Genomic DNA, 25,000 nt, shown 5'->3' with positions numbered 1-25,000 from the left:
TAAAATCATATTCACGTGTCAACATTGCAGAGTATCAGTTCCCATGTATCAGGCAGATGGGAGCAGATCGTATGAGGAACACGCATATAATATGATTACATCACTGGACAGGCCGCCGAGTCCGTACAGTCGAATGCCTGTCGTCGCCAAATGGTTAGACATACCCGATACTGTAGTCATGTAGTCCGATGTAATACGCATCACAAGGGATCGCACACACCCAGCATGAGTGACAAATGTAAGCAGAAATGTCGGTGAGCGAGCGGCTGTCAGCGTGTTTGTCTACCAGTATGCCAGTAGTGCACTGTCAAAGAAATGTGGAGTCTAAACGGGTAAAAGGTGCTGTAACCAGAGGTCAGCAGTGCTTAACACTGTGCAAATCCACACACAACTGCTCCCACCTGCTGGAATGTGCCTTACCCAGTCCATATCCAAAGGCGTCGGTCAGTCCGCAAACAAAGAACATGTTGGTAGCAGTACCCTGCGCACATAGCTCATGTGAATTAACAATAGATCATGGCATATGTACAGACAATAGGCCACACACACACCATACAGCGCAGTCATCCAATAGTATAGCAATGTACTGGCAGATATGCCCGGACCACTGGTGTATGCATGCCTGGCCGTCCTGTGTTTCAGTGTATGAGCATGCCCAGTATGACTGTTACGCATGTTGTCGGCCAACATTACCGTCATACTGTCATGTGCGTGAGCATGCCAAGTATGGACAACTGTATCGCATGTGTCACATGTCCAGATAGTCAGTACTGTGTTGCTGACCCCTCCGTTCTACACAGACAGGTGCCATGCTGTGTCTGCAGGGTAGCTAATGGTCATGTGGCATTGACAGTTGCTACATGTCTGCATAGCGTGGGGGGACATCCAGCCGCATCCACAGTTCTACACAGCACCGTGGGTGGCACACATGACTCTCACATGTGTAGGTTGGATGGGGGGCACAGCTGGCAGTTGTACACATCTGCCGCTACTGTACTGGTATGCCAGGTACTCCATGTCAGTGTGTGTACCTACCTAAAATTGCTGGTTGGAGGGATACCAGTGTACATCAGATCTCAGCATTAAATACCAGCACAGTGGTGTTGGACGTCCTAGCTTTCACAACCTACATCATACTGCCTGGCCTGCTATAGTCTGTGTGTGTCTTTGGGGGTTGGGGTCATTCATTGGGCATATCCATAGGCCATTGTATATCATTTGTCTGTATTGGTCCACACCTGTCCAGCTGCATGGAACGTGTGTGGGCTGTACGGACACACATGATGTTCAGCCCATAATCTGCAGTGGGTTAAGACACCCTGTATACTACTGGCTACCACTGTGACCCCCGTATGTGCTACAGATGTCATGGTGTCACTATGGATGTGTACTGTCTGATGCCCTAACAGTTGGCCATCAAAGTCTCTTGTATGCTCACATACATACCATAGCAATGGGTGAATACACATTCTAATACAACTGCCAATTTTTAGGTCAATAGACATACCCTAGGGGTGTTCTGGACCTGAGGACGGTGCTGGAGGGCTGCCTATGTCGGATGCACACAGTGCACCTCCTATACATGGCCGAGCACAGGTAGTGTCATGTTTGGCATCCCTTGTACTGTGTGCGGGTCAGAGAGGGGAAATCCGTGGGTACCTACTGTGTCAGTGCATATGCCTTGTGTTGCCTCTTTGCCAAGGGCAGGTAATACTGTGCACGGCCTATCGCCGACTGGGCCCTGCTCAGGTAGTTCCTTCGCCAAGTCACACTGTGCTTGTACAGGCCTTGGCAGTGGTGTTGGGCCGTGTGGCCCTGCCCCATGCTATTTCTGCTGCAACTGTTACTGCAGGATCAGATTGTGTAGCATAGCAAATACCATAACAAATTGTGTGCATGTAGCTAGTGAATACTGCAGGGCTCCACCGGATGTGTCCGGATACCAGAACCGTGAACTGAGCATCCCAAACACATGCTCAATTATATGTCTTGCCTGTGCATCTGCCTCATTATGGTGTGAGTGCTCAGGTGTGTGTGCATTGCTGATGGGTGTCATCAGCCACGACACCAGTGGTTACCCAGCATCCCCCACTAGGACAATGTAGGGGATGTCCATATTGGCAAAGGTGTGATACAGCTGTGTCAGAAGCCATATATCGGAATCATCATAGCTTCCAGGGCAGACAGCACACACATACAATCTAATGCCCTGGCCATCGCATATGGCCTAGCTGTTGGAGGGTATGCTCCTGCAGTGACTGTAGGCCCTACCCCACTCAGCAGGTGGTGCTTTGATGTGTATGTGTGTGCAGGCTATAGCACCCAGTACCCCATGGTAGTCATCCATGTGGTTGAAGCGATGCATATTGCTGGTCTTCTAATCACGTGTGTTGAGGACATGTACATGCTCACTAGCATGTGTTGACATGGCATCTGTGAACTGGTGAAATACTCTGGATGCAGATGCCTGTAAGATCCCCATGATATCCCCAGTTGTGCTGTGTGAGGTACCTGTGGCTAGTATACCTAGGCTAACACATACCGTGGTATCCACTATGTTGGGTTTCCCTCTGCCTGTTTGATGTGTCAGGTGTGGCAGGCACAGGTCAACAAGCCACTGTAGGAGGTCTCTGTCCACCCCATAGTGCTCCACCATCCCCAGCTCATGTAGGCCCTGGTAAGTCACCCTGGGTCTATAAAGTCTTATGTCACCCCAGTAAGGGTTGTTCAGCAGCATACACATCCTCACTGCTCTCAGCCTCCTGCACATGTTGGTCTATGTTGCCTGCTGCAGCCCTTCTCATTTGGTTGGACTGCATCATGAAATGTCCCCGCAGGTATACACCGGTGGTGTAGAGTGCGGAAGAAACCTGTGTGTATGCTGCTTGCTCACATTACCGTACTGTTCAGGTGCAGGCTGATTGTGCTGATCATCCCCTGTTTGTGCAGCCTGTACACCCTGACTACCCCACCACTGCTGTTGTCCCTCTCAATGTCACCAGGCAGGTATAGACACACCCCTAGCTTAGGCATGCTAAGGCAGGAGCACTCCCGAGGCACAGTTCTGCAATGTACGTACAGTATGCCTGACCCCCCCATGCTGTCAACTATATTCGAGCCCTGCACCCAGCTAACTACACACATACACTCCAGTTATCTGCATCACACCCTGGGGATAAATGGGATACACTATTGTCAACCTCATCTGCATAGTATAGTCTTGTAATGAATAGTTACATGACCCATACCGAACCTCCAAATTAATAACCACTGCTTAGTGTCGCTCAGATCCGTACACAACTGGTAACAGGTGCCTTACTCTCACCATATTCGATGTCCCATGGTCTTCCCAGCAACAAAATAACCGGTATCTACATGACTACAACCCGGGACCCTGCACACAACAGACGATATGTACTACCATTACGCCTTGGCAGATATACATACATCCCAGGTTATCACGTACAGATCATCCAGCACAAACATTCAATAGTGCTGATGTCCCCAGACATATATGTTTATATCTATGTCTATTTCTCTATATCTACATATATCATATATATTATTTGTATACATATATACATAGATATACATACACACATATACATGTACACACATATGTAGATATTGCATTTATATCACAACAGCAGACCACATGACAGCAAAGCATTAGACAGGCATGAAAAGGAAACTACATGTGCCACCTGCATCATGTAGTGTTGTTACTATCAAGGCATGTGTGTTCTGTTGCGTCACATGGGTCAGACTGTATTAAGGGTTAGAGTAGGGCTGCTGACATTTACTCACCAGACCTATTGGCGAATGTATGTGTTGACAACCCAGTGTCTTGGCAGAATATGCGGGCTGTGGACACTATATAGGTCAGCAACAAAACACACTGAACACATCCCGCAGCTAGCCACCCACAGATACCAACACATAGGGTATAACTGCCAAACACACACACCTGCCATGCCTTGGAATCGAGCATCTACCTGTCTAGTCTATCACACTACAGCATTACGCAGTAACAGAATGCGCTACTGAGTTTCAGCATCACCGCACTCCCAGAGGCATACTTCTAGGTGGATGACATCATCAGCAAAGGCAAAGACGCCGATAGGGAATGTATGGAGAGTGCGCAGTCTAAAAGCATTACTCTGTCCCCAGACAGCTGGAAACACACAGACACACACACACACACACACTTGGCAGGGCTGGGAGTCGAACATACACCTAACTACCTTATCACACTACAGCATTACGCAGTTACAGAATGCGCTACCGAGATTACTGGAACACAGCACTCCCAGAGGCATACTTCTAGGTGGATGACATCATCAGCAAAGGCAAAGACGCCGATAGGGAATGTATGGAGAGTGAGCAGTCTAAAAGCATATTACTGTCCCAAGGTAGACGTAGACAAACACATGGCAGTGGTGTGAGCGGGACAGCTGCCTATCTATGGAGCACTGTTACAACACTACATAGATACAAGACGCGCCACAGACAGTACACCCTTCAAGACAGTCAACCAGTGTGTTCAATGTAGGACTCCATCCTGACATGGGGTATGGACATCTGTTGCCTGGATGACCACTATCGCTATACAGGATTTCAGTAGTCATGCCCATACACAGAGGCACATAACCGACACAAGGTGTCACTGGGCATGCTCACACACATAGTAGCACACGTCCGTTTGGAATGTACTGTATGTCCATCTACACAATGGCGTACTGGGCATGCTCACACACTTACTAGTAGCGAAGGGCTGTCTTGTATGCACATGGATTCTAAACACGGAATGGCACAGTTTGGAATGTACTGTGTGTCCATCTACACAACGGAATACTGGGCATGCTCACACACTTAGTAGTAGCGAAGGGCTGTCTTGTATGCACACAGATTCTAAACACAGAAGGGCACAGTTTGGAATGTACTGTGTTTCCATCTACACAACGGCGTACTGGGTATGCTCACACACTTAGTAGTAGCGAAGGGCTGTCTTGTATGCACAAGGATTCTAAACACGGAAGGGCACAGTGTGTCGATAGTGAACATTGTTAGCACAAATGCTGCACTACATATATCTGACACCGGTCGTCAGTGCTAGCTGTGTAGCGTTCGTAATCACAGCTGACAATCCAGATCCAACAATGGGGAATACGGACATCTCTGCAGTGAGGAACACCTGGCATATGGCACAGTTGTGCACAATAGCACAACCATTGTATACCTCAGATACAGACATGTGGGCCATAGGACCGTGACGGACTGCTCCAGGTGTTACTGTCCCCATGTACATGAAGGCCACTCACATGTACTGACCAGTACACACTCAACAGCCATCACAGATATCTCAGGTGCAGATCACAGTGGTAAATTCCGCATTCTACTATGTAGCCCTCAGACATCACCATGTCCTTGGACAAGCAACACACATCCATACATTACTACAACACCATGTTACTCATGACCACATAATGCGGCCAATACAGCTGCATGTCTGTCAGACGTATCATCATATAGCAGGTGTATGATTCACAGTACTGCCGTGTGTTTGCTTGTGTGACCATATATGCCACGTATGGTGGGGAATACATCCCAATTGTTACACACCCCTGTACACTGTTGTAGAGATCTGTACATACTGCAGTGTAGAAAGCAAGACGTAGGCAGGGGTGGTGTGTGTATCACACACGTCAGCTATCTGTATGTCAATGACATTTGTGGAATCCACAGTGTGTGTGTGTGTGTGTGTATGTATTATGGCTGTCTGGTGCATGGAGTGAGGGTGTATGCTACCATACAGAACAGACAGGATCCCTAACCCCTCATTGTGATGCAGTCTACTACCCTGTTGATGCCATCGGTCTCAGCCTTACTGGCTACCTGTACATGTTCAGATATTCTCTGTGTCGCGTCATGTGGGTGCACAGTACTGTAAAGGTGATTACCACATAGGCAGGGGTCCTCACCTCAACACTATTGAGTGTGCGTTATAGTGTTGTTGACCCCATGAGTGTGGGCATGTTACTGTGTGTTTCTGTGTATGTCTGTGCATGTTCTCATCCTGTAATGTGACAGTGTATTACTGCTACACAGTGAGGCCTCATGCTATCAATTGGCCTCTAACGTTGACATCAGCCAGGCCGCTGTGTAAACCCCCCGCACCATGTCTCCATACCTGTGATGTGACCCGGTATGGATGTCACATCTCTAGCCACTGTAGCCTATTAAACAGCTCACATGCTTCTGGATCAGTAGATGTGTGGACATCTGTGGAATGGTAGCCTTTCTAAGAGTGAAGTTGAGGCTACATATAGCATGCTGGTATTGCCATACATGCCTGTAAGTACTCCACATTTACACATGGGGAACTGCAAACACTGCTACTTATTGGCACATGCAAGTTGACCTTAAGGAGGGAAGCAGGGCATAATTACCAACATGCTGTTACTGTTGTTACCAAGACACATACTGTGAACATATAAAAATGCATTCTAAACCTGTACTACATGGTATGTCTGGTGCGTGTCAACAGTACACAACAAATGTAATATACACTTCTCACTATTCTGTTCACCCTGTGCATCAGACCATATGTGCATGTCCTTGCACCAATGGTGTGGATGTCAGGGATGCGGCACAGCAACATCATATGCACAGGGTGATAATGTTTGCCAGGGGCATAGGCTGCACCAGTGGATGACATCATGTTTGTGGGTTAGGGCCGGTGATCTGATTGGACATGTGTGGTCATTATGCATGTGGGTGTTGCGGTGCCCTACAGATGTTTCTGCTGTGTGTGTGTATGTGTGCACACAGTTCTCTCATGTGTCCGGCCTACACAGGGGTATTATTGACAGCTCCAGATTGTACACACCAGGATGTACAGCACACTGTGTCTGGCCATGGCCACGTGACCTGTGCCTGCCAGGGGTTACACGGGCACTACCAGCAGAGGTACAGATTGGCTACTGTCCGATGACATATGTCCACTGGAACCGTGTCCCCACTAGGAACGTCCAGGGCCACGTCCACGTGGCCTGCTGCATCCTGGTGTGGACAGTGCAGCACCAGCTGCACTGCTACTGCTACCGGCACTGTGGGAGCGGGCATGTGAGGTGGCTCGTTCACGTTGACCTGCACCAGGTGGTGTAGCTGGCCTACATCCACATGGCCTATGCCTCACTCCTACCAGATGTTCCAGCACAGACAGCTCATGCTCGCGGATTGCCTTGCCATGGTCAAGGATACCAACCATGTCACCCAATCGCCTGTACAGAACGTCAGAAATCTGCTGTTGAGCATTCGCCAATGCCTGGATGTTGTCATTTAAAGAATGGATAGCAGCCCTCTGAAGCCTCTGCCCTTCTCTGTTCTGCCGTTCAGCATGGGCCTGTGCTGCCATTACAGTCTGAAACATGCATGTGGTGACACCAGCTGCTGCGCTATGTCCTGCAGGTGCATGTCTTCCAGAGGTCCTCCTACGAGCAGGACTCGCCACATGCCTGTGTGGCACGTCTGCAATCATTACACTGGCACCATGGTGTGAAGACACACCTTCTGTAGCCAACACACATTCCTGTTCCAAGCTAACGCACGCTGACTGTCCTTCCTCTATGGCCACTAGTGATGGGGTATGTGTTGGCATGAGAACTGTGTGCAGGGAAGAGGGGGACATAGCTGGGATGGCAACCACTGGCACAGATTCAGCCCCTGACAACCCTGCCTGTACCTCATGCATATGTTCATCACTACTAGAGTCTGTGGGGACACACATCAGATGGACCGCAGGAGGGCAACGCACCTACATCACCAGTGAATGCAAAGAAAGACTCTACATTACAACAGACACACACAGACACACACAGACACACACACACACACACACACACACACACACACACACACACACACACACACACAGACCATGCATGTGATTTGACAGACGGCATGCAGCATGCATGTGATACAGCAGACAGAATGCAGCTCAGACATTAATAGTGGTAGTTAGCATACATCCCTGGGTTGCACACAATAGCAAGCAGGTGACATATCAGAAGCCATGCAGTTCACACAATCATGGTAGTAAGCATGCATCCCTGTGATACACCATGTGGACCAGCACAGGTTAACAGTACACATGGCTGATGTGACCTTTACATTAACATGTAGTATGACATGTAATCTGCTGACGTGTGCATGCATCCCTGTGATACACCATGTGGACCAGCACAGGTTAACAGTACACATGGCTGATGTGACCTTGACATTAACATGTAGTATGACATGTAATCTGCTGATGTGTGCATTGACATGCATACATGTCTGACACAATGGTGTCCTGACACATGTACAGCAATGTAATGGGTATCACATTGCAGTGTTGTCTGTATGCCCTAGAGATAGAATGCACTTTTAGCAGATGTGCATGAGCATTGAAGGGTAGTATGAGGCGTCTACATTGCTATACAGTGTGAGGTACAGACACTATGCCATTGCATGGCATCATGAGGCATCTGTATTGCTATACAGTGTGGAATACACACACAATGCATAGCCATGACTGCGTGCATACACATTACATTACTACTGTGGATTGCGACCCACGTTGCTGAGGTGTATACACACTAAACCATGCTGTGTCATGTGACAGGTCACTGGAAGACCTACGGATGACACCCCTGCACAACTACTAAAATGTCTTAGCTGCCTGGCAACAGTGTCCACACATGGCAGACTTGTCAATACACCGTGTCCCACATGACATTTATGTACCACACACACAAGGTGCACAGCTGACAGTGATGTCCAACAGCAGAAAGGGAAATGTACAGTATCTGTGGCCTGATGTGGTGTCTGTGTCTGTGGAAGCTGTACAGGTGACTACTGTCATGCTATGACACAGTCATGATATTCAACACATCTTATATAGTCGAATTAAGTTACACCTCCACAAGCTGTGCACAGGCTTTTAGGATGTCCAGTGTTCCACAGCAACTATATAACCATTCAACAAAGGCTATAGCTGGACCATGTGTGGACAATGTGCAACAGGGTGTATACACATCACATCTACTGTGTGTTGCTACATTTCTCTGTCCATCCGCCATGGCCATGTGTGAACATGGGTTGGCCAAATGTTTGTGATGGCCGTCTATCTCACATGTCTGTGTTGTCCCATATGACATACACCCATAGATGTCAGATACGTCACTGTCCACAGGGTTATGTAGACAAAGGGTTGTATGTTTGGTATGTATTATGGGATAGTGAGACAATATTGCAGCCGGAATACTACATGTCTGCGACATGTCAGATGGCACATCACAATGTGTGCACCCATTGCAGGGGCATATTCCACAATGGGGAATCCAGTGGGCTGCCCATATCCCAGCTCACTGTGTGGTACTGTGTGCATTAATATAGTTTAAAATGTCAATCCAACACGGTGAAAAGTAACCACTTGCTCATAAAAAAGTTTTTTGTCTGAAAAAGTCCGGATAGGATCCGGACGAAAAGCGCTTTACATAACAACATTAACTTGATTAGTCCTGCTTAGAGTTTATTTTATGAGCAAGTGGTTACTTTTCACCATGTTGGATTGACATTTTAAACTATATTAAAGTCGACGAGAGTACTGGTGCATTTGGAAGCTGGTGTTTTTGTGGTTTTCTTCGGCTTGTTTTTCATTTATTGGTACTGTGTGCGTACCACACATGTGTTGTTCCAATGTATTGTAGATATTCCTACATTGAACAACACCTCCACCGTTGTATGCACAGCTGTCCACACATCTAGCAATGACAGATACTGTGGTTTCATGTCGGTGTTTCTTTCAGTTTGTACATATTGCACATGGGTAGCCAGTGTGATTGATGACAGATGCGACCTGTATATCGTGAATGGACCATACATTATGTGTACATGTGTTAACTGGCCACATGGCGAATAGATCTATGCATTAACATGCCTGATACTGATAACTGTCTCACCTGCAATGGACTGATGTCTGTGCGGCACACCAGAGGTACCTGTATAGGGGTGACACAGCAGTTTAAATATTATCCCTGACTGTATGATAGATACAGGGTGCACTGTGCATGTTAACACATTCGCCTGTACAATAGCATATAGTATGCACAAGTGTGCATACACAGGGTAGCATACTATAGTATGCGGCATGTGTGTAAACATACCTTGCATATGATGTTACATTACATATTGTACAGTGACACATGCAACTAAATGAGATATAATAGTTATATGTTCAGTAGTGACTTACCAGGCAACTCCAGGCTCGGTGGTTGGGAGACACCCACTTCCACGATGGCAGCTAGTGTTTGTGGATGCAGTTCTGAGGGTGTCCCCAGGCTGGCCAGTAGCTCCTCGGTAGGTGTGAGTGGGGGCTGGGTTGGTGGCTCACCACCTGTTCTACCATGTTCCCTGGCGATTGCATTGGCACGCTGTTTCGCATGTCATATCAGGTCCGTGCAGTGTATGCGCACCTGCTGGTAGGTGCAGTTATGGCCACCCACATCATTAACCCTCCTGCGAAGTTCCTGCCACAGGTCGTCACACTGCTGGGCATGCTGTGGCACATGGCTGAACAACACCTCATAGTTATGGAGGTACGGTATGAGGGCATCATCCTCCAGGCAGCTGTACGCTGGCAGGCGTGAACGAGGCATTATCTGGAAGACATAATGATGGAAACAGGTCACAGTATCACAGAGATGTACAGAGATACAACTGCACATACATTTGTATTAAGTCTAGTACATATGAACAGTTATCTTTGCAAATCGTCATGACACTGACACGACTGACATGTTTGTGTCACACACATGTAACACCCATTGTGCATTGGATATCATCACCATATATGTGTGACACCTCATTACATTGCTCATACTCCATGTGAATGCTGTCTTGATGTGGGCATGTCTGTTTGCCTGTACTGGTGTTCTTACCTATCAGCACATGCCTGGATGTGTCCACAGTAATGCTGTTGACCTTGATGCTGTGTATATGTCACATATCAACACATACACTGCCTTAACTGACATGAGCAGTGACAATGCAGACATGCGCACGGAAACCTTTACATGCATGTGTTTTGCCATATACATCTACACGGCACTGTACAGCAGTTCAACATCCTGCCACGTATCGCCTGTGTTGCACATGTGATACACATGGGACAATGGCTAGCCGGACGTTATTCGCAGGGATGGCTATCAACTATAGCATGTACGGGCAAGGTTTTCTAGCTGTATCTGACAGCCATTTTGCCACCCCCAGGTGCATCAGTGCCACATTACTGATCCAGACAGTTAATGATACATCTACCATGCGGTCATCGCACCATGTATGACAGAGATGACTTGTGCAGCTTTGATAGACAGGGTTGCATGGTATGGCAGGAGTATGTAACATGTATGGCACAGGGATCTGTCCAGCATGTGGCGATCCTTGTAGTAGGGCGGTGGCTGTCCATGACATGTGTCTTTCAGATCAGGATATGTACGTGTAGCATGTCCAACATCACAGTGTTGCGCATGTCTTTATGCAAGGTAGCCAGCATGCTGCATAGTGGAGGTGAGGATTGTGAAGGCTGGTGTCGCCCATCCACGCATGGCCAATACCCCTTAAAGGTGATATGTGATCCAATATTGGTCACCCGAGTGCTGAGTAGGCCTGTCCAATGATCTCCATGCTCATGGATGGCACCCTGTCATGACATGGGTGCCTCGTATGACTACCTAATAGGCCTGGAGACGTCACCAGCTCAGGGAGGTAACTGCACAGCACCATCCCTTACACACAGTGTCCATAATGTTGACCGCTGTGTAGGTGGTAGTTAATGGGTACAGGGTTATTCACCTAGCAGTGACAGTGCTATTAGCAGCTGTCAGATTGTGCACATATGTCATGCACCTCACCTACAAAGCCCATTCTGTATGTTGTCCACAACACTGAGACAGCTATTGCTCCTAGGTCATGGCCATTCACATCCTTACATACGCAGATGCCTCCCATTTGTCTGTGTGGTATGGGCTACAATGAGGGGGGGGAGTACAAAACATTAACCCTGTTTTACTGTAGCTGCCACTGGTGTGATATGCACATGTCACTCAGACACCTTTTGTAGTGTTGCTTCTGTCAACAGGCCACTGGTAGAACACTCCTGTGACATACGAAAGTACATCTGGTATACTCAGTGTAGCTGGAACACAGTATGGGTGATGATGTCCTATGACCTGTCACAGGTATGCTATGCAGTGTGAAATCATCTGTACTGTCATCTACATCTATACTGCTAGCATCTACGTTGATAAAGGTTCATAGACTTGCAGACCATACTCAGCAGGGTAATAGTGCAGTGCCTCCAATTATGACTGGCGTCTCCACTTGTGGGTTGCAGTGGGTTTATATTATCCAACACCCTATCTGTATTGCATATTCATGCTCAGCACTTGTTCAGAACATGTAAGCACTTCATGAGCTACTAATTACTATAGCACCCATTCCAACTCATTTCCTACAAGTACACTGTCTGTCCTTACATTTCCAGCTTGCTTACAGTACAACAGCTGTTGTACACACGTACCTCACATATCTTGTGAGACATGGTTGAATATAGAGGCATGTCCAAGTGTTACTTACCAGTGTTATTGCCTGTCTATATGATGAATATGGCAAACATGAGGCAATAGAGCAATTGTCTCATGTACACAGTCAATGCTCACCTCCCAACATACGACACTACAGCCTGTGGGAAGATGCACATATGTAGCCATGCTGGGGGTAATGCTCTCTCCAACTCAGACTGAACCTGACATTCATGTGGGGGCGTTAAACATTTGCAACACACCCTACTCATCACATAGTCTCACTAGATCTCCACCACCACAGGCCACACATAGTATGACTACGTCATTTGCAGAACCTCTCCATACTCACTGTGTAGGCAACAGAGGCAGCCCCCATCACAAAACACAACACCAATTACTTATAGCCCACAGACTCATGTGTGCCCATCAACTACAGCCAATAGGGTGTTATAACATACCCAACACATCAGTCATAGGTGACTCTGTAGGTGGTCACACTGATGTCCCACTCAGCAGGTTACACAAGGCGATAGTCGCTTACATCTGGCTGTTGGGTAACAAGATCCACAACATAACCTATGCACCCTTGCCACACCTCACCAGGTACAATTTGACTGTCATTCTCCATGTTAGTGTGACTGCCCTGAGATGTAACTTCCTGGACTACATGTACAGGGACATGCAATAGCTCTCCGGTCTTGTAGCCCAGAAGGTATCGACCAAGCCTTGTGAAGCATTCTGCATTCATCCAGACTGATACCACTGTACGACTGAGTGTTTCACTGCAACAGTTGCCTATGCTTCTGCTGTCATTCCACAGGCATCCAATATATGTCCGCTTTGAATGACATGGTAAACAAAACATGATGCTATGGCACATAACCTGCATAACCTGCACCTGTCAGCCCTGGGAGTACAGATAACATGTAAGGCTCTTGCTGCTCCTATACTGCCTGTGCTGGACAGTTTCCAGTAACATATTCGCCACCAGAACAGGAACAGGCAAGCAAAAGCTGGGGTAATGTTACTCAGTGCTTGACATCTTCATCTCTAATGCACTCAGGCGAGTCACTCCTTATAATGGACCACTTCGATATCTCTGCAGTGACTGGGACCTGCCTCTAGGCTCCGGAGAGCACACCTGCACTGACAGGTTATACGCAGACCACACCTTTCAGTCATGTAACCAGGACCAGAACACCCACGGCGGAGGTGTGTCCATATTTCACAGGGATGTACACACCTCCAGGCTGGTTACTTAGCGCAATGCATCAGAGGTGATCCACGTGCAACTAACTATGGCCAGAACTGCTATACACATTGTAACTTGCTACACATTCAACAACATACCCCACGGTTACCGGCCCTCATTTCTTGGTGTACTGGACAGTAGGGTTCAGACAGGTACTACTGATATGAGACTGACACTACCCCACACTTAACTGGGATACCTACTCATGTACCGACACATTAGGCCAACACTTTCTGGGATTCATAGCCTCCACTCGGCTGGATCAACCCCTACACACCACCACCAAGACCAACAATATCCTAGACATGGACATTACCAACATGTGACTGGTGTTCCACACCTGGGGTTATCCCCTCGTTGGTAGTTTCCGAACATATGCTAATCACCCTTGTTATCCACATCCTGGCACCACACCCTTCATGGAATACGCAGTACAAGATTTCTACAGCGCCTACTTCAGACGTCTTATGACAGCGGTAGTAAACGTCATGACACCCGTGTAGATGGACAATGCACTTACAAATGCTGAAACATACACCAGTGCACTTCATTAGCACTTACATGACTGCATTGATCATGCTATCCCAAACATAGTCATGATGGTACCCACCAGATAACAGACACCACTCTGGGGGTCCAGTTCCATGGACATAATGTACAACAGAAGGTGGAGGCTGTTGCAAAGTGAAGTACAATCCCATGGGTGGGGTAGCTCACTGGTCAGCCTCAATAGGAATCCAAGATCCCTTATCACATCCTCCAAAGCTAGCTACGTAAACATTACTGCGACACATTCCAAAGACTACCACAAAGCATTATGGAGGTATGTCAGTACTCGATGGCAATACCCACATCTGCTCTGACATACGACGGTTAGGCAGGAACATTACAGAACCGACTGATATTGGCAACATCCTGGCAGATAGGTTCTATGCTAACTTTACACCCTCTCACTCCTTACAGGGCCAAAATCCATACAGGAACATTGCAGAGTCCCGGCGGTCACAATTACGCAGTTCCAACCTGCACTCTCTAAGGCCTGGAACATAGACTCCATGTGACCGTCCAACATCCCAGGCTGTGATTTACACAGACCTCAGAACGACATGGCTCCCCACTTGGCCACCAGATTCAGTTTTAGCCTTGTATCAGACATTGTGGCACCTGAGTGGTGCACAGCAACAGTTATCACACTCCACACAGGTGGCACCACAATGAACCAGAGGGACTATTGCCCTATACGCCTGACTGGACTGTTCTGCAAGGCTATGGGGCACATCATCATGGAGGTTATTCACAGAGACATTGGTAAGCTACAGACCTTTGATGCCAGCCAGGTTGGATTTGTTAGGGCCAGACCATGGCTCCTACATCTGGTGGACTCCTTTGATACAGTTACCAGGGTAGTTGATGATGGTAAGGGGGTCCACACAGCCTACATTGTCCTCTCATTGGCTTTCAGCACCGTTCTCCATTCTGGTATTGACAATATACACATCCACCTGCACATCGACCCCTACCTCTCGGGACGTTATGCAGTGTGGCTCACGGACAGGACCCACACAATGAGGGTAGCATACCGTGGTACCTACTGTAATTCAGTTACACTTGGCCTACCACAGTCCTCGGTCATAGGGCCCCTCATGTTTGGTATATGCTTCCTTGAGGTACAGGCTAGCACGGAGGGACTTTCCCTAAATAGGTTTCCAGATGACTGCAAACAAGGAGCCATGACTGATCCACCAGCTGATACAGACACCTTCCATAAGGGTGTCACTGTGACGGATACCTGATGTCGATAACATGACCTCTGGCTGCATGACACAAGGTGCATAGACATCCCCTTTGGATTACACCAATCACCCACTGACTATCACATAGGTGGTATTCCCCTACATACATGTGACATTATACGGGATCTTAGTACACACGTATATAGCACCCACTCCTTTGATAACCATATTGCCAATGTGGCGTGGATATCCTTCTATGTGGCCACCCTTATCTGTAATGGGTTTGTAGCTGGAACAAAGGCACCCATTGTACCTCTATACTCCTGACGTATGACACACGTTCAAGGGTACAACACCCCTTTTGGGGTGTACCTTACAGAACAGCAATGGCTTTACATACCACAACATTAACACACAATGAGGATTATTAACCTCCGAAGGATGACGTATCTTGGCACAACTACGACACCACGACTGTACACATTTGCATACTGCATACTCAGGGGTGACCTCTGCTGAACATACAGGGCCCATGTCCACAACAATATTTATGGATATACTCCACATAAGCAACATAAGCAAAAGCCACTGAGAGCAACATGCTCATGGATATGTGCACAAATGCAACGATGAGTGGGACGTGCTTGAGGGATACATTCCTGAACCAGACACTCACCATGCTTTGGAACATGATTCCTATGTACATCAAGCAGGGACACTCACTAGCACTCTTCATGAGATACCTCGATGGGTGGATGGGAGACACACATGTACGCCAGGGATCACTGCAGTGGCTGTACTGTACACAGGTGCAGGTAACACATGGCTCTGCTATACCGGGCAGACAGGACACTACCCTAGGGAGGTGCCGCTGGTGAAAACACTGTCGTTGGGCTTACACATGGACTTGGTCAGACAGCATAGTACCTCACTATGAACCTGTGAAGCTATTACATGTCCTTTGTGCATGGATAATTGAGTAGCTCTTCCATTTCAATTAGCTATCATGTTGTTACAGTGTCCCGTGACTACAAGCCATATGTGTCCTGTTATTGTGTATTGTACATGCCAATAGACAATACCTTTTTTATGCATGATATAACAGTTATGCTGTGTAAAATATCTGACATATCTACCTACAATACTGTACATTACACATATTTTAAACATTATCCCATAATGCAAAGCATACTTGCACAGCAGGACCACCTTAGGCATGTTATTCTTGTTATATGCCCATACACATGCCTACTGTGACAGTATATCAACATATACTATCCCCTGCTATGGCACGTACTTGTTGGACAAACCCTACCACTGACAGCGGGTGGTGTGGAATTATTGTGTTTAAAGCCCTCATGTAGCATCCCTTGTGGTGTATGAGATGTTTAGCTTGTGGCCCACAGTAGGACACACAATTTCTACAAGCATTACTATGCTCAACAAGACATCACTATATAATTCCTTTTCCCACTTTATGCATTACGTACACTTTAATTAATACAAAACAGGCTATACATACACTAACATACTGAGTGTTCTACATACCTTGTTAGCATTCCAAGTCTTCGTAAATATCTCTCTTACACCTTTACTGTTTAAACAGTTCTATGGTATGAGCATATGGTTTGAATGTATGGCAAGACATCCTTATATACGTCGATACCTGTAACATGTGGTATCCTGCCGCCAGTTGGTGTTCCTGAGTAAATTATTACATGCACATCAGCTGTGCAGCTACTCCATTCACCAATTACGCGGCAACAGTGGGGTATAATTGAATTCTCCACTTGGGCGTTGCCCTTTTGCCCTACCTTCGGGGAGACAAAAGTATGTGTTTTGTTGTGAGGAATTGCAACTGCTATTTGGAGAGACACGGATATTTTGAATTCATGTCCCCCGTGGATTGTGTGTGATGGCTAGAGTATGTGGTTCTACATGTGAGTGTACCTGTCATCTCAACCGTCTGATAAGGGACTATTGCAAACAAAACCTGTAACATCGCCGTCTGTTCCATTATACAACAGCTATGCTTTCACATGGTGCCATTACAAATGTGTCTCTCACAAGGTATGTTAACGCTTCTGCAGATGTAATTGAGTGAGTGGATGTTTGTGATGTTATTACAGTCTGTATTGCAATTGTTTCAGGTATGGGGAAGATGTAGGTGGATGTACATAGCATATACAGGTTTGTGGGGACTGCATTTCTACATATTCCATATATGTGTGTGGGCACCTTCCCTAATTGAAGACCTCACATTTAGTAGACTGAAACTATGGTTGTTATGGGCTTATACATTGAGCCATTGTCAATTGGTTTCTATATAGCATGCAGGTGAGGTTGATACTTCAATACCTCCGGAAATACATCGATATGTAAGGGAATGTTACTAAATGACAGCTGTCTTGTGTATGTCTGTCACAGATATTTGCACTCATTGCAGTTGTGTTGGTGACTGAACCACTTTGGCATGGGTTGCCACCTTTTCAAATGGCCATAGTGGGATATTTGCAGGGCACACATCGGTGTTTACAGGCCGACACATACCCACAGTCAGTACACAGGATAGAACATACTTTTCTCCTGTATACATATTTATTCTTGTAGCACTTTAGCTACTTATCATGTTTCATGTAACATTTACGTATTTTAGATACAGGCATAACTATTGAATGCAACTATCACATAATATATGGGACATAATTATGTCCTACAATCTCGGACATTTGCCCTTTTTAATATTTTTTTCAGGACACAACTGCCCAGGGAGGGGATGTCCTTCTTAAAGTGGGACAGGTGGTAACCGTATGCCTACGGCCAGCTATGACCACACCTACCATAATGATCTACCTCCGAGTTAGCACTAACAGACACACGATGCAAACACACACATTACAGTCCCACGGAAATGCACACGGCACACTCAACACACACATACACAGACTACAGCAATCACAAACACAGTTGAACACAGTACCTACCTGGACCGCAGCACCGGCAGCGATAACTAAATGTCCCTTAACATCGTGATAATGTTATTCGCGGTTCTAGTGTTCCGGTACTGTGGTCTTTCGGTCTTTAAGCCTCGTGAATACGCGTGTCAGTATGTGACACATTCGATATTTGGCAGTATCCTATTTATTTGTACCTCCATGGTTGTGTACATGTCGTTGACCTATCTATATATTTGCAGATATAGGTAAATACATATATATATCAACATATATCTCTCTATCACCCTTTCTATCTCTATTTTATATATATATATATATATATATATATATATATATATATAGAGAGAGAGAGAGGGAGTGAGAGGGAGAACATACTTTTCGTTGTGTACATGTCGGTGTATACTGTTTCCTGGACTCCGCACATTTGTGTTTTAACCTGTCACAATACACACCTGCCATTGGTACATTTCAGGTAGCTTAGTGTTAGGTGATTGTGTACACGATTGCATGTTCTACTCCTGGCAGTGGTCGTTTTACCCTTCAGAGCAGGCACTATTAGTACAGGGGTGAATAATGCAAGTTTCACCTGTTCTGGACATCGTTGACCATGATCTGCGCGATATTCAGAAAAGCTTAGCCCTGTTTCGCGCATATCCATATAGTCATGTTTAAACAACGCTTACCAGCACTTGCCAACGCATAATCCCGCTAACATGTGCTAAACCTGATCTGATGACCTGCATCCAACATCGATTATTTGTGCCTTCAGAATTATGTAACGTCCCTTGCAGGACCTGGAACCGGGAAAATGCACAACAGTCAGTGCATTTACCACTTGGGCATCTAGGATTTGTACATATATTATGGTGTTTTGTATGTGGACTGTACTACAGCTGTTACTCCATACTGCAATCAAAAGTATAACTCAGTTAGTTTACATATGGATGAGACCTATTAATTGTATGTCCAAGTGATGTTTAATGGATGTGCTCCAGCATTGGGAATGTATGTCACAGTGAGCCACACACTATAATGTGCTACATCTTCACACAACCATAGGTGGAGCATGTTGGGGTGACAGATACCTGTCATGGGTACTCCCCATGCATTGCCACTACATCCCTGATTACATTATATGGAGCCCCTCATTAACACACAAGGGAATCCATGCAGAGTGTGTGGGGAACAGTGATTACACACATGGATCCCGCAATTGGCTCTGCTCCACTGAGGGACAGTTGGTTAATCGATGTGGTGGCGACAGCAGACACTGTTTGCCTCGGTTGATGAATGGCCTCTGACAATCGGTCATGTACCTACCGATGTACCTAGGAACCTATACATACAGTATCAACATATGCTGTTAGGTGTGTGTACTGTTCAGGTGTTGACATTCCTTGTTCCAATAGTTGTTGTGTGTGCAATGGTTGAGGGCTGCCTATGTAGGATTCACACAGTAGGCTACCTATACATTACAATTTACAGGTGGTCGTGTGTGTGTGCCATTCAGTTTACTGTGCGTGCAGGTGGAGAGGTGTGTCAGTCCATAGGGGCCTACACTGTCAGTGTATGTGCTATACGTTCCCTCTTTGCCTGGGTGTGGGCATATTGGGCACGCCTCCATCTGCCTACTGGGGCTGGCACAGGGTGTTTGTTGTCTGAATCCCTCTGTGCCTGTGCTGGCCTTGGCAATTGCGGTGGGCTGTGAGGGCCTTCACCATTATGTCCCTGCTGCAGCTGTTTCTGCAGGATCATGTTATGTAGCATTGCACATACTATGAAGATGTGGGCACACATGCCTGGAGAGTACTGCAAGGCTCCACCAGATATGTCCAAGCAACGGAACCATGATTTCAGCATCCCAAACACATGCTCTATGATGGTTCTGGTTTGTGCGTGTGCCTCATTATGGTGTTCTTGCATGGGTGTGTGTGGATTTCTGATGGGAGTCATCATCCGTGGTTCCAGTGCATAGCCAGCATCCCCCACAAGGTGGCCATGTGGGATGCCCCCCCTGACAAATACCTGATACAGCTGTGAGGTATGCCAGATGTGGGAGTCATGGTAGCTTCCAGGGCTGTCAGCACACACATCCATAATAATGCCCTGGGCATTGCACACGACCTGGCAGTTGATGGAGTGGTATCCCTTGTGGTTTATGTAGCGCCTACCATGCTCACTGGGTGGTGACTTGATATGTATGTGCGTGCAGTCTATCGTACCCAGTACCTCCGTGTAGTGTGCCACATGGTGGAAGCAATGCATATTCCTGGCCAACTCCTCCTGAGTTCGGGGGAAGTATATATGCTCATTGGCATGTGGTAACATGGCATCTAAGAACTGTTGTAGTACCCTGGATGCTGATGCCTGTGAGATCCCCATTATATCTCCAATTGGCCTTTGAAAGGTACCTGTGGCTAGTATTCGCAAGCTTACACATACCTTCGTGTCCACTGGGATGGGTTCCCCTCTGTTGTTTCTGGATCTCAGGCGTGGCTGGCACAGCTCAACTGTTTGCTGTAAGATGTCGCTGTCCACCCTGTAATGCTCTACTATCTCCAGATCATGTAGCCCCTGGTAGGTTACCCTTGGTCTGAACACTCTTCTCCTCCTCTGGGGCCTGCGGTGGTTGTCAGCATCATCCTCCACAACACCTTCAGTCTCTAACACATGGTGATGAATCACAGCTATGGCAGCTCCCAACATGTACATTTTAAAAGTTCCCCGTCTGTTTACACCGATGGTGCAGTGTTTGGGAATACACAGGTGTGTGTGAGGTGCCTTCACACTTTATACTATTGTGCTGTGAACACTGATGATGTCATAGGGTGTGTATGTACAATCGGAGCTACAGGGTATCTTATGTGTTTTACCACAGGTTCTGCTATTGTGGTGCCTTTGGTGTTAAATTACATTTTTCCTGCCGTGTATTACCTCTTGCCCTTCCCTTAACATTTCTTAACGTCTCCCCTCCCATTTTCTGGCATGCATCCAGCAGCCTGCTTTCATTTGTACTTTCCAAAACCTGGCTTATCTTACGAAAGGTGTTCTATGGCCGATCTACTGCAGGTTTGCTTTGCTCTGCTATGACAGTTCTCTTTTCTTTGCAATCCGACACCTCCCCTATCCTGTTCTGCAGGTTGCTGCAAGCAGACTTGTTAGCTGCCATCGATTGCCCACTGTGAGTTAATAGGTGTTAATTGCTCAGTTGTACTCCAATTACCCTACTGTGGCATTTCCTTATTTTCTTCCCCTAACCTTCCTGTTTGAGCTATGCTGCGCGGTGCGTGCGTCCGCTTACCGGGATTCGTGCATATTTTCATCTGGGTACACATGCACTTTCAGGCACCATATGTGCTCTCAGCTAAATGATGTTATACCTACATCCCCACCCCCTATCATGCAGCTTTGCTTAGCAACGGGCAGGCCGGATTTGCATTGCTCCAATGTGCTTACAGCTATGGTGGCACACCCCACTGCTGATGTCATGTATACCGCCAAACCACTCCTCAGTGTTGTAGCGCTGTGCCGTATGGTACAGCCTTAGTCCGGCGGGACGTTTGCGATTCACTATTACTTGCCTCATTTGCATAGCATTGACTACTAATTCAGAGTTACTGCGCCGAACACTGTCATAGACCCTTAGCAACCCTTGCAGCTTGGTTGTGGTGTACCCTGCATACCATTGAGTATTATGGTGACATCATGATTTGTATTACATTGCGATTTTTATGACATTTGTATATATTTTCCTTGTGTTCCGGTTTGCACACACATGCCCTGCGTTTGTACTTTGCGTTTCTGTGGACATGACATTAAAAGTTTTTTAGGTGGTGTGCATCTTTTCTTATGACATTGGCTGTATATTTAGCCATTGGCATATGTTAACTTTGTAATACATGAGTCTGGTCTGCTTTCATAGCTCCGATGTTCTGTTTGGAAAAATGTAAACCGTTTTTTTTTTGGTTTACATTTCTGTGGGCTTACGCTACACCTGCACCACTTCATGAATCACTATGTGCCTTCATTTGCATGGTGCAGTACTGCGCATGGGGTGATTAGCATACCTGAGCCGAGGGCTGTGCAGATCTGGCGTACACTGGTAGTGCACATGGAATTGGATCGTACCTGAATCGCTCGGTGGCCATATTTGGCATTATACTGCTTACGCTACGCCTGTGCCTGGCGCAAGCTTCATGAATCCCGGGGTATGTCTATATGGTTTGTTTTCATTTATATAAATGTATGATTGCCTGCGTCATAAGTGATAATTTAATAAAGATGCTTCTTGTTAAAAAAAGAACTCTTCTGCTAGTGACAGTAGAGAATCTTGAGAATGGTTATCAAGCCTAAAATGATAATACCGAGAGTGCAGATGCCAGCATAACTCTGTGTATTACTAGAATGTACTGTGAGTGCTAACAGTTAAAGTCTTTCTTTTTTAAATAATTAAACATTTTACTGTGGATTAGGAAGCATCCATCATCACATACAGTAGGCTAAACTGGTAGCTTTCCAGGCATTGTTAAACTTTACTGACTGACAGGTTTTACTAGACTGACTCTTTCTGCATATATTTGATGGGGTACAGGGAGTGATCATGAAACTCAGAAGCAATGTGATGACATTTGATTTAGCTGAACCATATCAGTGCAACTCACATAAATGAATAAAACATGCAGTTTACATTTCTAGCTGCCATCAATGTGTTTATTTGTGTTTGTCTTTATTAAACAGGCTTGCTGGTAATGATTTCTTCTTTTACACTGGCCATCGGAGGCATAGCCGCAGCCCGGACACTTCACAGTGCCTTGCTGGAAAATAAATTCCACACACCACAGTCTTTTTTTGATACTACTCCTATTGGACGAATTATCAATCGTTTCTCCAAGGATATTTATGTGATTGATGAAGTAATCCCACCCACCATCTTGATGTTTTTGGGAACATTCTTCACTTCTCTGTCAACCATGATTGTCATCATTTCCAGCACACCCCTCTTTGCAGTGGTTATAATCCCACTAGCTATTCTGTACTTCTTTGCACAGGTACTACTTATAGTGTTTTATTTTAGACATAGAATTTTTTGTTAGAAAATGTTAAACTCAGTCTGAGAGATCTTTCTTGTTTAAGGTAATTGTGTTTATCTTTTTTAAGGTATTACAGAGAAATTTCAAATATAGTGATGAAGTAACTTTTAGCAGGGTAGAAAGTGACTAAGCTTCTGCTAGTGTTTTTCTCTTACAAAGGAGAGCAGTATTGCTTTCCAAAAAATATTTGTAGCACAGGGTGATATACAATCTGTAGACCCATGGTTTCAGATTACCAGCCATAAGGCCACATGTGGCCCTGCATCATGTAATAAATAATTTTCACAAAAGGACTGATTTGGGGTTTAGATGCCTCAGCAGGAGTGACCACTTCACTTTGCCTGATGCCTATTTATTTCTGCTCTTTCACCTGTTCATCTGCAGTGCAGTAGTGAACAACTGAGAAACAAGTTTTCTGGACTGAGTCATCAGTCAAAGTGGTCCACTAGTACCATTAATGTTTGTGTCGTTGTGTCCAGAATGCAGAACTGAAGCAAGAAGAGGTAGCTGATAGCTGTTCCAGAGCTGCATCAAAATAAACTATCATACCTTTAAATCTGACAAAAAGGATCTTGTGCTTTGATCCAGTGTTAGTGACACCTGCTTTTGCTAAAAAAATCCTATTTAGCAGTCTGTTACAGGTAGTTTTGGGGGGCCTGTATCAGAACATCAAAGTTTTAAAACTTTGAATGTTCTAATATCGGCCCGTTTTAATCGAACGCTAAAAATAGCGAAGCTGCAGAACACTGAATTCTTTGCAAGGGAAAGAATTTGGTTGGCAGGTTCTGTGGCTTCGCTGTTTTCAGCGCTGTGGTGGTGATTTACAGGTTGGGTTCGGGTAAGTGTGCGATTGTGTGGTTGTTAGGATTAGGGCACGGGTTAGGTGAGTTAGGGTTAGGGCACGGGTTAAGTGTGTTAGGGTTAGGGCGCGGGTTAGGTGAATTAGGTTTAGGGGCAGGTTAAATGAGTTAGGGTTAGGTGAGTGTGCAATAGTGACGGACCTTAGGGTTAGGGTTTGGGTTAAGGTAAGTGGATATTTAGTAGTGTATGTATAGTTTAGTGTAGGGTTAGTTGTAGAATTATAAGTTTATGTGTGTGTATTGATGTTTTTTAGGTGTGCTTGTGTTGTGTGTATGTGTTTCGGAATAGCAAATTTTTTCCCAAGAAAAAATTCACTGTTCTGAATGTGCGATATGTGGTTTAGATATTTTAGGTTTGATGAAATAGCGTTCGCTATTTTCATCTTTCGATAACGTGATATAAATGCAGTTTTGGGCACAGTGCTATCCCAAGAAATTCAGCATGTGACTCCCTTTGTGCTGTATCAGCAGGAAGCTAAGCA

General features: G+C 46.0%; 1 protein-coding gene across 1 annotated transcript in view; it reads left to right on the top strand.

Annotated features, from left to right (window-relative positions):
* ABCC3 (ATP binding cassette subfamily C member 3) overlaps positions 1-25,000 on the top strand; it is a 1,985,081-nt gene that overhangs the window by 1,725,832 nt on the left and 234,249 nt on the right. The window contains exon 23 of the mRNA XM_044062096.1: positions 23,306-23,616. Within this exon, the coding sequence (XP_043918031.1) occupies positions 23,306-23,616 (311 nt within the window). The remainder of the gene's footprint in view (positions 1-23,305; positions 23,617-25,000) is intronic.

This window comes from Protopterus annectens, chromosome 2.part1 (genome assembly GCF_019279795.1).
Source record: "Protopterus annectens isolate FY-2018-M chromosome 2.part1, PAN1.0, whole genome shotgun sequence".
Lineage (NCBI taxonomy): Eukaryota > Metazoa > Chordata > Ceratodontiformes > Protopteridae > Protopterus > Protopterus annectens.
This window is presented reverse-complemented; position numbering and strand designations above follow the sequence as displayed.